This window comes from Phyllostomus discolor, chromosome 5 (assembly GCF_004126475.2).
Source record: "Phyllostomus discolor isolate MPI-MPIP mPhyDis1 chromosome 5, mPhyDis1.pri.v3, whole genome shotgun sequence".
Lineage (NCBI taxonomy): Eukaryota > Metazoa > Chordata > Mammalia > Chiroptera > Phyllostomidae > Phyllostomus > Phyllostomus discolor.
In genome coordinates this window covers 65,538,476-65,554,742 of record NC_040907.2, presented here as the reverse complement: position 1 = coordinate 65,554,742, position 16,267 = coordinate 65,538,476, and the positions used below count along the sequence as shown (strand labels likewise).

Genomic DNA, 16,267 nt, shown 5'->3' with positions numbered 1-16,267 from the left:
ATGGCTGCGTTTCCACATCCTGCTCTTATATTTAAAATTTCTTTGGAATATTCCATTTTAATGTCCCACTATCCACTAAAAATGACTAAATTCTAAACAGAACACAAAATAATACCTTCAAAATCAATTTTTCCTCTTTACTTGTCAATTTTAGACAGTAGTAGCATTGTTTTATAAGACAACCAGATTGAAACCCTCGGAAATTAGTTTTATTCTCCTTCAGTTTATTCTCCATACACTGCCAAGCTGGATCCCAGACCACTCTTTACTCTGTTTGCCATGTAAAGCTACAAACCAGAGCTCTATATCAATCTTCTCATAGAATCCTAATCCTGCATCCTATAATCTATGTGCTCTTCATTGTTGGAGACTAGTGGAAAATAGGTTTTTTTAGGTGATCATGTCAAGTTTTAATGTAGGCAGTGATCTAATAAATGTGAAGATGGAAGGTGAGTCTTCACATATGGTGACATGACAGACTTGGTGGGAATTGATATGGGTAAAAACAGAATTTTGGAAAAAAACACTGTCAAGGAAATAGACTGTGTTGACATTTCACATGGGCCATGAATAAAGAATTGAAGTTTAGTAAAAAATTTTGAGTCTAAGTAACAGAAAATGAGGGTTTATTTAAATATGGAGGAAAACAGAAGTTGAGTTCAGAGGAGAGGTGAATAAAATAGAAAGCCAGTGAAAAGAGTGGTCAAAGACATTTAAGGAAACCCTAAATTTTTAGATATGTAATGATTATTCATTCTATTTCTTCAGGTAAATCTCTTTCCAAGGTATTTTTCTTCCAATTGCAAACCAAGTTCTTGAATTAATTCATTCAGTTTAAATTTATTTCACAGCAATGTAGGGTGTGAGAAATCTTAGAAGTATGGTATTTTTTAAGCATTCACAGAAAAGTGGGTACTATATTATGGGCCAGTCTATTTTTTTAGTGGAAAAAATTAACATTTTGATGTTATCCTGCAACCCAACACTATGTGAAAGGAAAAAGAAAAATGTCTGTTATATTACTACTTACTTCACTATTTTACTATTTAGTTTGGCCATATCTAAAGAATAATTTCTATTTCATACTTAAGTTTTGATTTAATTAACAATTTACTTTGTAAAATATACAGAACTCAAAACTTGTAACAACCAAGGTAATTTTCTTGTTTATGACTAAATGCAAACAAAAAACCTGAGGAATAGGAACTCAGACCTGAATAGACTTCTGGGAAGTGGCGGTGTTTCCAGATGCAAGGGTCCCAAAAGCATCAATGAGGCCATTGTTCACATCATTATCTGAGGCAAGAAAATGTCTTCCTCCTAAAATGTAAATACATTAACTAGGCTGCTTTCTAATAAGTACTTACCACAACTTAGTAAGTTTAAGGTAACGGTAAATAAAACAATAGTTTTAGTATATATTATTAAAATATAACCAAACCAGATAGAGGTAAAGAATAACTCTAAAATATTAACTTGAAAGTATGATAACCAGCAAGTGTAAGCTACCTTTATACTTCACTTATAGAAATCTCAGCTGGTTGAAATGCATTAAATAATCATAGAATCTAAAGAAAAGGTGTTATAATTCCATATATTAAAGCTCTCAGACTTCACACAGTCCCTTTGAAGAATTCCTCATTTTTACTTTATGATACAGTTCTAAACAGTGCTGGCTTTGAGATTTTCCAGCCACAGTGGGTCAGAATCTGAAAACTTGGATGGTTAAAGAGCTGCTATTCGAGGTAGCCTGACAACAACTGGTAATGAGGGGAGAGAAACACAGTAAGCAATGGAGACAAGTCTCCAAAAGTAGTACTTTGGAGGGCTAATTGGGATAGAAGTAAAGTTTACAAAGGCCATGAAAGCACTTTGAATCTATGGGAGTTTGTACAACTAAGCATTTAAAAAGCAAGTGTGTGTTTGGTAACATTAGAAACCAACTCAATATACAGGGTGGGGCAAATGTAGGTTTACAGTTGTCCATATGGAAAATAATACAGTAATTAATAATAATATAGAAATAAATTCTGTGTTTCACATACTCCCAATTGTAAACTACTTTTGCCCCATCCTGTAATAATTGATATCCTAAAGTTTTATATTGTGTATTCTCTACTATATTTAAGAAGGCACTGAAAACATGTAATCCATTTTTATCATTAGTCTCTGTATCTAAGATAATAGCTGCCAGAGTAAATGTTTATCTAGAATCTTCTTTGTTATTTAGATCTGTTCAGCCTAAGCCTCTGTTAATCTTATTTCCCCCCTACACCTGCAGCCTAAGTAAACTTTGGTCTCCTGAATTTCTTACTACCCCTTCATGTGCCCTGCATCGTCATTGCAACATGACTTTTCTGCTCATGACCTGATCATCTGTTCTACCCCTTTTCTCCAGAGGAATTCAACGTCTTGTTCAAGGCCCAGCTCAGAGGTCACCTGGCCTCTCATGCCATCTTTCCCTGACTTATACAACCCTGGGAGAATTAATGGCTTCCTCTGCTCACATAGGGCTTGTCTCATAGATAGTCCCCCTGTTATGCAGGAATGTTATCTGATTATGCTATCTGATTAGCAGATTTATTTGTCACTCTAGTCAGCTGGACTCTGAGCACCTTGCAAACAGAGATCAGGTCTGGTTTAATTCTGGTCCGTAGCTCCTGGCACAGTGCCTTCAGAGCTCAAAAGAAGTTAAGTTGTCAGTCTCTACACTTACACATTGCTATTAAAGGACTGGCATATACAGGCCATATTTTACCTGTTATGCCGCTCATCTGTGTGACTGCTGGATCAGCATCTGGTCCCAAAGCAATCAAATGAATGATGGCTCCACTTTTTGACACTTCGTCAACACAACTTTTTGCAGTGTTATCCTCCCCGTCGGTCAGCAGCACTATTTCAGATCCATCTGTTTGGGAGTACTTTTTTTCAATTACCTAATCAGAGTATAAAAACAAAATATTCCTAGGTGAAGTAGACTTACAGGAAATTAGAAAAAGATGTACAGAGAAAATAAATAAAAATGTGCAGAAAAAGAGATAGCTTCTATTTTCAAATTATGGAATCTGCAATCAATAACCCCTACGGGAAGTTAAACATGACTGTATTTTCTGTCCATCTGCTATAGAGAATATTTGCTCAAGTGAAGTTACATGGGAGCAGGGCTTTGGAACATCCTACTTGGGTTAAATAACAATGACATCTCAGTCTGGGGAAGTCAGGTCACCAGGCACTAATTGATTGCAGAGTAGCGTTAAATATTTCTCATTTCTTTGACCAGACCTCGTGTGACAAGCCTTCAGTATATAAAATCTGTTGCACAGATAGCTAAATGTATTATGAAACCACTTGAATATTAAAAATATCTTAAAGATTTCAAATTAGGGATCTCAGTATGCTTATAGAAAAAGGATATAGAAAGTTCTAAACAGGTCAAGATTAGGGATCTTGTTATGTAACTTTTATTTTATATCTAAAAGTAACAAGCACAAAACTAGGTATATTGGTGGTACTCAGAGGATACGTGGATTATGTTATTGAGATGGAATTCTATTTGTGGCTTGAACCACTTTCCTACAAAGCCAAACAGTTTACACTCATATTTCTGAATCTAGGCTCCTGTGAAAAAAGGATAAAGAGAATTTGTCACAGGATAGCAATTACATTTTATCTTCTCTGACAGGTTTAATTGGTAGTGGCTTCTTGGCATACCAGTTGGAGAAATTCAGTGCAGGCCAAGTGGAAAAACTGATGGATTTATCAGTAACTTCCATGGGGTTGAAATGGAGGTGTGTGGATTTGCAAAAAAGGGTTTGCTGTGTGAAAATCCCTAACAAACTGCAACTGAGAAATGGGAAATGCTTTTATATATTTTCTGCATCACCATCACATTCTCCCTACACATTTCATTGCAAAATGAAGACCCAAAGATTAAGCAGATTTCTCTTTTCTTCACCTTTGCCTTTCTTGTATTAGTTATTCATTAAGCACTTAATGTGTGTTAGTCACTGTTTTGGCTGCTGGGGATTCAACAGGACTACATGGTTCCTGCATTCCTGGCAAGGATGGAATGAAATTTAAAAATATTTTCTGAATCATCAGAGAAATGAAAATTAAAGCCACAATGAGATACCATCTCACACCTGTCAGAATGGCTATCATTAATAAATCAAACAACAAGCGATGGTGAGGATGTGGACAAAGGGGAACCCTTTTGTGCTATTGCGGGGAATGCAGACTGATGCAGCCACTGTGGAAAGCAGTATGGAGATACCCCAAAAAACTAAAAATGGATTTGCCTTTTGACCCAGCAGTCCCACTTATAGAAATATATCCAAAGGAACCCAAAATGCTGATTCAAAAAATATAAGTACCCCTGTGTTCATTGCAGCATTATTTACAATTGTCAAGACATGGAAACAGCCCAAGTGTCCATCAATAGATGACTGGACAAAATAACTATAGGACATTTGCACAAGGGAATACCAGTCCACCATAAAAGAGAAGAAAATTTTACCTTTTGTGACAGTATGGATGAACCTGGAGAACGTATGCTAAGTGAAATAGAGAAAGTCAGAGAAAGACAAATACCATATGATTTCACTCATATGTGGAATCTAATGAACAAACTGAACTAACCAGCGAAATAGCGACAGACTCATAGATGGAGAGCAGGATGACAGCTAGTGGGGAGGGGGAGGTTAGAGGGTGGAGGGAGGGAGCAAAAAAGAAAAAGGAATCATGGACATGGACAACAGTGGGGTGATTGCTGAGGGAAGTGGAATGTAAGAGGACTAAAGGGTAATATAAAAAATACAGTAAAGATTACATTAAAATATTTATGGAGATAGAGGTGACAGACTGAGGAGAGAAAAGATTAGTGGCAAAGAGAATATATTCTGTCATTTAAGAGTAACAACACAGTGTTATAGTGCTATATAGTGCTATACTGCTATTCTGAAGTACTTGCTAAGTGTTAAATGTATTTTATACAATGTGTAATTCAAGTTCAAGCTCCCAGTCTGTCCCTAGACCACTATCCTACTACTGTTCTTACTCCCTACAGTTTATTTTATACTGGGCAACCAGAGTCATCTTCTTAAAACATGAATTGATGATCAGTCTCTGATACTTAAAACCCTTCAGTAACTTTCTGTTGTGCTTAAAATAAAATAAAAACCTCTTATATTTTTTAAGCTTTGAAATATCTAGCCATTATCTACCTGCCAACTACATTTTGCACCCCCTCATTTGTCAAACTCCAGTGCCATTAGCTTTATAAATTTCTAGAATAATCCAGTTCTTTTCTTAAGGGACTTTGCACTTGCCTCTCTGCCTGAACTGACTGCCCTTTCTCACCCTTCAAATCATAGCTAACGGTTACCCTTCAGAGAAGGTCTCAGTGGCCTCTCCACCTAAAGGAGGCAGTGCCCCTGCTTCCCCAGTTACTCTGTCTCATCATTCTCTTTGGTTTCCTTACAACACTGTCTTCACAACCTACCATTATTGTGTTTAGTCGCTTATTTATTTATGTATTTTCAGATCCTTACTGAAATCACATGCACCACAAGAACAGAGAGGCTTTGCTTGGCACATAAGTATATGTTGAATAAATTATATGTTTGCCCCTTACTTCCTACAATAAATATATCTTGAAAAAATTAAAACATGAAAAACCCTATGTGCTAGCTTTTATTACTCCATTTGACCAATGAGGTAATTGATGACTTCAGAGATGACGAGTCATGGTTAGTGCCGCAAGGCTAGGAAGTGATCATTGGAATTTTCACCTAGGACTTCATGCTAGAAAGCTACACTAAAATGTTATACAATTTATAAGTGAGAGAGATTTAAAAGTTTCGGGAACAGCAGGAAATGCTACAAGAAGCAGCGAGGAATTTGAAGAATTGGTAGAATCTTAGCTTGTGAAGATGGAAAGAAGAAACATCTTAGACAGAGGAATTGCCTGGTTAAGGGCATGGAGGCTGTTAGTACGTGGTGGGCTCGGACAACAATGTGCATGGCAAATTGGTTACAGCATAGAGCACCAGAAAGGGAGCAATGAGAAAAAAGGCTGGAAAGAGAGATGAGAGCAGTTTTACTGAGGGGGTAAGAGACTTTTGAGTAACATCAGACTGAAGAATTCAGACTTAACTTTATTGACTGTGAGGGGAGAGTGAAGATTTCTGAGCAGGAAAATGACACATTAACATTAATTATAAGCTCAAGATGAAAATTTGGAAAAAATAAGATTTATGATAATAGATGTCAATTATATATTTACTATATAATAAAATTGTTTTCATATCTGAATATATTCCATTTAATTCCCATAATTTCCTATGAGGTACACATTCTTATGTGACCATATTCTATAGATAAGGCATCGAGGTGCTAAAAACGTTGCCTAAGATCACATAGCTGGGAAATAGCAGTCAGTAGTGTGACGTCAGAACTCATGTTCTCACCCCTGTTCCTTACTCCATGACTAACAGTCCCTGCTACATCTGCTTTAATAGGTAAGCATCTATTGTCCTAACTGAATGTCACAGAAAGTAAAATGGGGATTGGCCCCAGCTGGAATTATACCATATAACTTGTTTCATTGCCTTAAAAGTTGATGACTTTTGCTGCCCAATCACAATTACTTATTTAACTAAGATTTATTGAGTACTGACTTTTGCAAGGTAAAAAAAAAAAAAAAGCAAAGCAAACAAACAACCCCCCCACACAAAAACAAAGAAAGAAAGAAACAAAAAAACAATGTCCTTGACTTCATTGGACTTACACTCAGTGGCATTTTTATAGTACTATATTTACCCATCAGTTTATTCACTGAGTCACTGACCCATTAAGAAAATCAAGTAAATTAGTTATGCTAAAATTAGTGAGCAAGTATGTGCAGTAGCACTAATAGAAAAATGTCCCAATAATTAAAAAAAACCCAGCTGGGGCTGATGTCACTTAGTTTGTGGGGTGTTGCACTGCAAAATGAAAGGTGGCTGTTCCAATTCCTGGTCAGCACACAGGCCTGGGATGTGGGTCAGAGATAGGTTGGGATGCATAGGAGAGGCAAGTGATGTTTTCTCTCACATCGATGTTTCTCTTCCTTTCTTTCTCCCTTCATTCCACCTCATTAAAAATAAATAAAATCTTTTTAAAAATCCAAACAAACTATAGAAGCAGTATGAATTTCACCTGAAATGCTGATTGAATTCCAGAGCAGATGGAAGTTCCCCCATCAGCTGCTGTAGGCAAGAGATTTGAGAGCATTTCTCTTTCCTTGGTGCTTATTATTTGGATTAGCTCACTTTCAATGTAGGCACTACTATCAAAGTGCACCATCCCCACCCAGGTTCCATTTCCAATAATCTGCAGCAGGAACTTTGCAGCTTGATTCATTCGATTTAGGCGATCAGAACCCTGAATAAACAAGGCAAGAAAAACAATCAAGTGGTTTTGACAGAAAAATGGTAGCAGTTTACATAAAGTGAGTAAACAGAAGCTGTTAAGAATTTCATGTTATTAGCAATTTCTCTTATTAGTAATTGGTATTATTAAATAAAACAATTTTTAAATTGACAACTTAAAAAAATATAGTTATGTGCATTATGAACACATATAGTATATTAAGGAACACAGGCTTTTAATTAGCAGTGATTCTTGGCTACTTGGCTCCCAAACTGCAGGTGCAGGTTCAGGGGCTGGGTTGGAATTTCAGGGTGATAATTCACACCTTGGAGACTTCCTAAGTACTGCTGCAGTATGAAGATGAAACCACTTCCTAGGTCCCAGGTATCAAACCAGACTATCAGGATTCCAGCTAGAGACTGAAATTTCCCATCCATTGGAGACTAAACAATTTGAAAGTTAAAACCTTCTTGAGCTGCAGCTAAATTCTGAGAGGCCCCCTTCCTACCTCTTCTGCTCCTAACCTCTCCCTGCCATTTCTCCTCTAATGGATTAATTGGAATTGGTTCTCTGATAACCCACTAAGACTCACATCCCTCTTACCTAGGTGAATGCCCAGATGTAAGTCTCTTCATACATTTGTCTTTTTCCAGTCCCTCAGCACCAATTTATCTGTAGTACCTCCCCTTAACACATGCCCAAATTCCCTTCTGAACTCCCTAGACCCAGATCATAGTGAGAGACTTCTACATCCCCATCTTTGAGGGCTCCCTGTCACTTTGTTTTACCTTTGAATGTGCCCTTGTCATCTCTCCCCAACGATATTTCTATGTGCTGGTGTTTAGCACTTATGCTCTTCTGAAACCCTGTGCTATTGTGGATTATTCTCTGCCCTTTTCAGTAACCACACAGTCCCCCGTTTGTCGCATATATTGTTTCTGATCTTCAGCATGCTCAGTTCTATCTCAAATGTGCCATCCTTCTGGATGCCTTATCACATTATGTCTGCTCTTTTGTAGGCCATTTATTTCAATAATTATATATTATGTATATGTGGTAGATCTCACTTGAGGCAAAGGGAGACAATGATGAGAAAGGCATGGTTTCAGGTAGTAGAGGACTGGTTCGTAGAGGATATGGTTCCAAGTCCTAGAGGGGTGCCTCATCTAGTGGCAGACAAATGTGTAATTTCACTATATGTACAGTAATAGAGGTTTGCACAGTTCATTGTGGGAGACCAGCAGAGGGCCTTCAGCCCAGCCTGGAAGGCCAGTCCCTCTCCTGGAGGAGCTGGGTGCCTGTACCAAATCTTGAGGGAGGAGTGTGAGTGAACCAAGTAATGTGGAAGGGAAAGTTTTCGCAATGCAACTGTGAACACTTCAAGGGTATGGATCTCTATTGCTAGAGCCTAGAACCGTGCCATTTACTAAATGATAGTGGAAGGAATGAGTGGCTAAATCTGACCATGTTTTCCTTATGGTGATGCTTTTTGTTGTATCTCTGATCATTAAGAGGTCCTTTAATAGATGATGAAGCAGACTGACTCTGAAAGGAGTTCAGCAATCCACTTTGTCCTCATGTCTGTCAAGTATTTCCAGCAGGTAAAGGGGGCAGAGGAGAAAACACTTCAATATTTCAATCTATGTTCCAAGCTTCTAACTAAATCTTTACTAATGGACCTAAAAGTCGTCCTGTGTAAACTCTCCATTTTCTGGAAAAAGAAAAAGACCCTCAGGTTTGGACTTTTAAACTCCATTGCCATCCTTTTTTCATTACAATAGTCACTGGCCATTCTGAGGTCCTGGTCCCAGGACATGATGGGACTTATGCCACCATGCAGTTTAACAACCCAGGTGAAGGCGCTGTTCTGGGTGTTCTTAGGCATTCACTCCCCCACCCCCCACCCACTAGTTACTATATCTAGGAAAAATGGGCCCATGACTTACTGCATGAACCTACCCCCATGCTTCCAGATTTATCAAGAACTAGGCATACAATTCTTTCTCTGGCCCGCAGCAGTGAGAAGACAGGTGGAGAGGGTGATCCTGCCATAGGTGTGGAGTTCTTTATGTCCTCAGAATTGCTGATTACCTCCCAGGTGCTTCTGTAATCACACTTTTCATTTTGTAGGCTTGGAGCTTCTCGGTTGTGGTTTTTTTCATTACAGAATTCAACAACCTTGAAGGTTAATAAAATGAGAATAATAAGTTTTATATAGAATGCATTTAAAATTTGACTAAAAATTTGATGAAAATAAAAACATCTGATCTGCAAATATGCTTTTTATTTAATGCAATATAATTCATTGAGGAATCACATAATAAATAGTGAGGTGGATTTTCAATAATAGTAATAATAAGTAACACTAAATGAGTGCTTACTATGTGCCAGTCAATGTTCAAAGAATTCTGTATCAATACATCTAATTGTTCAGGTCACCTGCACAGATATTTTGCAAACAGGGTAACATGTACTTGGATTATAAATATACAATATGAAGGATGACATACTTACAGAATCAATACCTTGCATAAACATTATGGATGTCTTTTCAGTCTGATATTTATCAGGGAAGAATTGACAATCTTTTTCAAACAGTTTTGTCTTAGAATCAATTCTGCATCTATTAAGTGTACAACTGTTTCCTTGACACTTATCAACTCTATTCATACCAGTAATACCTGTGGAACACCTGCAAATAGGTAACAGTTAGTCTTTGAGGCAATCTAACCATTAACATTTTTGAAAATCTTGTGTTTCTCTATTCACAAGGATCCTTACATGAGGATTTTTATTTTTATTTGCCCGCAAAATTTAAGGATTTCTACCAGAGTTGTTTTCCAAGAAGTTTCAGAGGGAAATTTTAAGTGGTATCTCCAGCATACCCAATGGCTGAGTTATCTGCTGAGATTAAAGTTGCTGCTGCCCTGCTTACACAAATGGCTGGAGGCTCCCCTTTTCCCAACAGCTTTCCTGGTGGCCTTGTGGTAGTAAATGCCTCACAGGCATCTAGGCAAGGCAACTTGTGAAACCATTTACTCTTGGTACCACCTTAGCTTCTTCTTCATAGGTTGTTGTCATAGAAGATATCTCCAAAAGAATGTGATGTGACATCACTACAAGTGTTTTGATTAGTCAAGAAGCATTTTTATCCAAAGTGAAATACGGCCTGAGGGAAAGACTGAGGTACTGCCTAGGACAGGACAGAATGGTGGAGGCATTTTAGACATATGTTTTATTGCATGGAACTAAAATTATGTCCACGTTGCATGGATATAACAAACATGCTGGGATGTGAATATATCCCATCTTTTCCATGTGTTTCCAGTTGATATTTAAGAAACAGTGACTAGCTTTTATACAGTCATTTAGGGAGTCTGCTACATATATGTATGCTCCTACTACCCCAAAACTCAGTGAATATTATGTCATCTATATTAACAATCATGATGAATTTTCTGCAGTAGAAACTAGACATTTAGGGGGAATGTGATGTAAACAAATGTAATCAATGTAACACTCTTTAGAATCTGTGTCCTGAAACTGGTGCTATGAGCTGATAAAAGGCCTTCATTGAAATCCTGTATCTTTGAGCTTGTGCATTTTTAATAAGTCCCCAGCTCCAGTGGGGCATCTAAGATTGATTAAATTGATGGCACACAATTTTAGATAGATTTCTTCCACCCATTCAGTTCTCTTGACCTCAGAACTGCAAGGATTGCCTTTTATTAACTGTGATGTTGGATTGGTATTTTAAAGTAAATTTTATAAATCCTAAGAAATCCCTGTTGAGTCCTTGAAGCTGGTTGATTTCATTTACAACTTCAGCGTAAATGAGTTCTGGCAGCCATAGTGGAGAGGTATGCCACCTTGGCTTCCAAATGTTCCTGGAGTTATCTGTATTTTAAATGGGCAAGTAGTCCTTGGAGATACATTTTCTGAAAACAAAACAAAACAAAACAAAACAAAACAGAAAAGCACTGTTTTGTAATATGGCATCTGTTATCTACATTGGGACAAAATAAATGGTATTTCAAATAAATCAAAGTAAGGAAAAGAGGAAGTTAACAGGCTGAAGTAATTTAAGAAAATTGAAATGGTCGTGCCTTGTTGCTTCAATTTTTTTTGATGAAGCACTGTAGTAAGGTTTCTCTTCATTGTACTCATCAAACACTCCCCAGCGGAGATGGGCCCACTCATGGACAAACAGTCTACCTGTGGGAAAATATTCCAAACACATGATCAAAATTCAAGTGACAAAATTCATCCTTCACATATTTTAAGAAATGTCCTAGTTATATTTGGGTTTTAAGTAAGTGACAATATTTATTTATTTTTGTAAAAACATATAGCATTATCTTAAATTATAATATTGTATATAGTATATCATCTTTTACTTCAACATGTGAAATCAACAAAACATTTATTATGTGTGTATGTATGTTCTATGGATGAAATAGACTGGGCTTGGTTCTTGGGGGCAGGGGACAAAATGTCTTAGATATTACAATAGTTTTTGGTTCTACAAAGTTTACTCCTGTTTGGGAACCACCCTGCCTGGTTTCAGAAGCTGTAACCCCCCGTGGCTAAAGTTGAGTGAGAGACCTTGGGACTCAAGCCACTAAGGAGACAAAGCTTATCTCCTTGGCAGGGGTGCTGCCTCTGCCCCCTTTTACTTCACCCTGCTTGGCCCTGGGCAGATGACTGATTAGCCAAAGATGGGTAAGATTCCTCAAAGGAGGGATGACCTAAGACAGGTATGGTCATGAAGGGGCCCTCAGGGAAGGACTTGGGGGGCTATAGAAAAAGGGGGTGATGGACCCTCACCCCTCAGCTTTGACACAGCCTGAGTCTTCATTCTGTCTGCAAGAAGTCTCCTAATCTCTTGGCTGCCTTACTTCCCCTGCCTGATTTAAGCCTGAAACAATGCTGGAAGGTGGTGTAGCCCTGGGCAGGAATAGGCAGTTGGTAGGAATCAGGCCTAAGAAAGAATGCCTAAAATCCTGTGAAACCTGCTTTGTTTAAAATGTCCTCAATTTTCTCATAAGGGTTCAAGCATGAAATGAGTTTGTTTCCCAAAGTGTCATAGCCCTTTAGCTAACTGACCCTGACTCAGAATAAACCCTCATAGTTCTTTGTACTTACCTATTGTTTGATCATTACTGCCTGACAATGATCTATGAGCTTTACCTGTATTCCTATGCAAATTGAACCCAATAAAAGCCCATTGAGGAACAGGCTCCTGGCCCTTCTCCTTTGAGAGACTGGCCACCTCTCTCCTCCTTAAGCAGATCATGTCTTGGTGGACTTAATCTCATCTGTGGTGGATGGGGATTCCCTGAGGATCATCTGCCATCCACCCACAATTCCTACTAACAACATGAACAGATATGTAAAATTTGTAGTACTAAAATTTCAACTAAATGTTAAAAATGTCTATTAATATTCCCTAGGGGAATAAATAATGAAAAAAAGGAAACGTTGGTATAGATCATATATAATGTTGAGGATACCTAAACGAAGTGGTTAATTTGTAACACTTAGGATATACAAGCATTAATTATATGAAAATAATTATAAATTATATACTTAACACTATATTAGGTACTAGGAAATATAAAATGAATAGGATATATTCTTTTATTAGGATGAACTTACAGGGAGTCAAAATGAAAACATTTTTTTTCTACAAATTTCAGGGTAAACGGAAAAATAAAGGTAAATCCACAGCTTGATGGAAGAAAAACCAAGTGGAATTTTGTTTTATTAGTATTAGCAAAGCTTCGAGGAAATAGACATGGAGAAGGGGAAGTTGGAAATACGAGGTATGTCATTGTCTCAGTTCCAGCTAGCCTGTGCTCATTCTGACAACATTCCACTCTTTGTGTGTCTATTTTTCCTATCCACTATGATGGCAGTCCCCAGTAAACCAAGCTAATGCCAGGATGGTTCAAATATACTTCCAAGTAATTATTGTTGTTGTTATCATTTTATTACTTCTTGCATATATTTTGAGGACTATGTTCTCAATCTTACTTTTCAAGAGCCATGTTGTTGTTAAAACACTGTTTTTTTAGAATGTGAGTTTTTCACAAACACATGTTTAACATTACAGGAGAAACCTCTGTCTAAGAGTGAGGGGAAAACCGTCAGTTATGGAATAGGGCTAAGGGGAGGGTTATGAGCAAAGAGCAAGAGCTCAAGTGGGGATGTTATCTTTAAAAACTGGAGAAAATCCTTCTCCAGATTAGGTGAAGGCTGGCATGAGTTTAGAAGTAGAGAAGAAAAAGGTAGTGGTTCTGTTTTCTTAATGAAGGCGTCTGTTGATTGATGATATTGAATGAAGTGACTGGAGATCTTGAAAAATATGGTAGAAGTTTTAAAACAGTTGCTGAGGAACGAGATAGGGAATTGGGAAGAGGCAAGTACAACCTTGCTGAGTAGCTTTGGGGGCTTCACTAGTTTTAAAAATGTGCTTTTGTAATGATACCAATTAATTTTGTAATTTTCTTTCACAGTCTTGGAAACATTAACAGGGACAAATGGAAACTACCTGGAAATTCATCAGAGATGATATGGCAAGTTGAGTGAAACATAAGGATACAAATGGTGAGGGACTTGAGCTATTTATACTTTGCTGGACATGCTAGGTAGGGACAAAATTAAAGCTATAAGGGAGCAAAAGATTAGAGGTGCCAAGGAGAAGAAACATGGTCAGACTAACATATGGGGGAGCATCAAGATTGGGATGGGATGAGATGATGGAGCTTTCAAGACTGGGGTGGGGGGCGGGGAACAGGTTCAGGTAATGATGAGAGCCAGAGCTAACTGAGTGGCAGAAATGAGAGACTTAGTGAATGCTCATTGAATGGACAATGGAAGAAGGAGAGATAATCTTGGGGTTTGTGGATTCAGGCATGTTTTCCTGTTTAGCAACATGTGAAATAATGTGCTTTTGTTCATTTGAACCAATGATCTTAACTTTTGGATTGAACTAGATGAAATTGCCATTTTTTATAGGTGCAAGTGATCACTAATAGATGAGCACATCTGGTTCAACCAAAGAAGTTAAATGATAATATCAGCAACTACAGCCCAGGAGTCTTTTCTCTTGGCAGGCAACTGTCATCTAGGCCTTTTTTCAGCTTTTCATGCATTTACCTTCCATCAAGGTGGCATGTGATTGATTAACATCCAGCTGTGGAGAAGTGGAAAATTAAGATCTGAAAAGTATGGTTTGTAAGAAAAAGACTTATTATTGTTGTTCTGTGTTCAAATCTCTGTAGATACTCTACTGAGTACAGTTACATGGATTATCTAATTTAACATTGACAATGATTCTATAAGTGGTAACTCCTCTATTCAACATTTCACAGGAAATAAGGGCAAAGAGGCTAGCTCACTTGTTGAAGGTCACACAAAGCCAGTAAGCAGGGGAGCTCTAAGGCTTGTACACTTAACCTGGGTACACAGCTGCTTTTTGGAATCATTGCAAACTATATGTTGACCTAAATTCCTACCTGTTGGTCCATATTCACTTTGTTTTTTCCCAAGTACAAAGTCAGGGGTGAGATGAATATTTTTTCCTTTTTCTCCACAAGCTGTGAACTGCTTGGTGTATGGTTCATCTCTACCTGGTAGGATAGGTGGTGCAACTAAAACATCAGCCTGAGAATGTTTAAAAAGATGTTTAAAACATTAGGAGTATAAAAGATAACATTTAGATTGGAAAACTCTGAAACAATTTGTAGCACAGTGGAGAAGAACCAGAAAATATAACATTTTAAGAAAAGTTTTTTTGACTCTTACATGTTCATAGCTTTCATATTTTGGTATCTTGTACAGAGAGTTTTCCTTCCAAGTGTCAGGAATTAATATTGATACATGTTTGAAATGAAGTCTTTTCCCTGTGGCTTCAAACAGGTAAGTGGAAGCTGTGGTCACCATGTCCTGGTTCAAAATGAAAACATACATGAGGATGGTCAAGTTAGAGTGAGCTAAATGTGCAGAGGTTCATCACAGCCATTTACCAGATTGAGAGTGGACAGAACAAGTAACTGACTAGTGAGCAAAGTCTCTGCTTCAGAATTCTAACTCTACCACCTTTCAATCCAAAATTATAGCTTAGTCTTGCACATTTAAAGGTTTTGAATATAATTCTTCATCAAAAGGCAAATGTTTCTATTTGATGTCAAGAGAAATTGCATAATATGATAAAGAGCACAGGCTTGAAAATCACCTAGTTGGTCCAATGGTGGCATTAGCACTTTCTGGCCGATAGATCTTGGCCAATTTATACAACACCCTGAAGCTTAGTTTCCTCATCTCTTAAACGAACTATTGCTGCCTATCTTTAAAGTTGATGTGAACTGGAAATGAGTTATAAAGTGCTCTATACATAGACAGTCATAAAACATATTGATAGCATTACTCTTCATAAATCATAAATCTAGTAGAGAATAGTCTTAAGTGATGCACGCTTAGAACACTCTGTAGTCATGGGTCATTACATACCCATTCCCCCAGTGGAAGCAGCTGTGTCGGATTGGAGCCTGGGAGTAGGATGAGGAAAAAATCTGTAGTAAAGGTAGAGGTTTTTGATCATGGACAGAACTTGTTGCTTTCTTTTCAAGGTGAAAACAATGTTATCCCATATTGTTCTGTATTCTGAACTCCAAAATACAATGATTAATAAGAGAAATAGTTCCACCCTAGGTCTTACTATCTAATGGGAGAAATAAATGGAGGAATGGGTTTGATGGTAATTTAATCTGTATGATCAAACCCAGTGAATAATTGAGACATCCTAGGAGCTAGAAGATGTTGTCAACCTGTTCCTCTTGCTGGCAACATCCCA

At 37.6% G+C, this 16,267-nt stretch overlaps 1 protein-coding gene across 2 annotated transcripts in view; it reads right to left on the bottom strand.

Annotated features, from left to right (window-relative positions):
• Positions 1-16,267, bottom strand: part of CLCA4 (chloride channel accessory 4) — a 43,951-nt gene that overhangs the window by 7,086 nt on the left and 20,598 nt on the right. For both annotated transcript variants that reach the window (XM_036026380.1, XM_028513173.2), the window contains exons 2-9: positions 15,220-15,360; positions 14,931-15,078; positions 11,517-11,625; positions 9,925-10,102; positions 9,370-9,588; positions 7,198-7,422; positions 2,759-2,936; positions 1,214-1,320 (exon numbers count right to left, since the gene is read on the bottom strand). In XM_036026380.1, the coding sequence (XP_035882273.1) occupies positions 1,214-1,320; positions 2,759-2,936; positions 7,198-7,422; positions 9,370-9,588; positions 9,925-10,102; positions 11,517-11,625; positions 14,931-15,078; positions 15,220-15,360 (1,305 nt within the window). The remainder of the gene's footprint in view (positions 1-1,213; positions 1,321-2,758; positions 2,937-7,197; positions 7,423-9,369; positions 9,589-9,924; positions 10,103-11,516; positions 11,626-14,930; positions 15,079-15,219; positions 15,361-16,267) is intronic.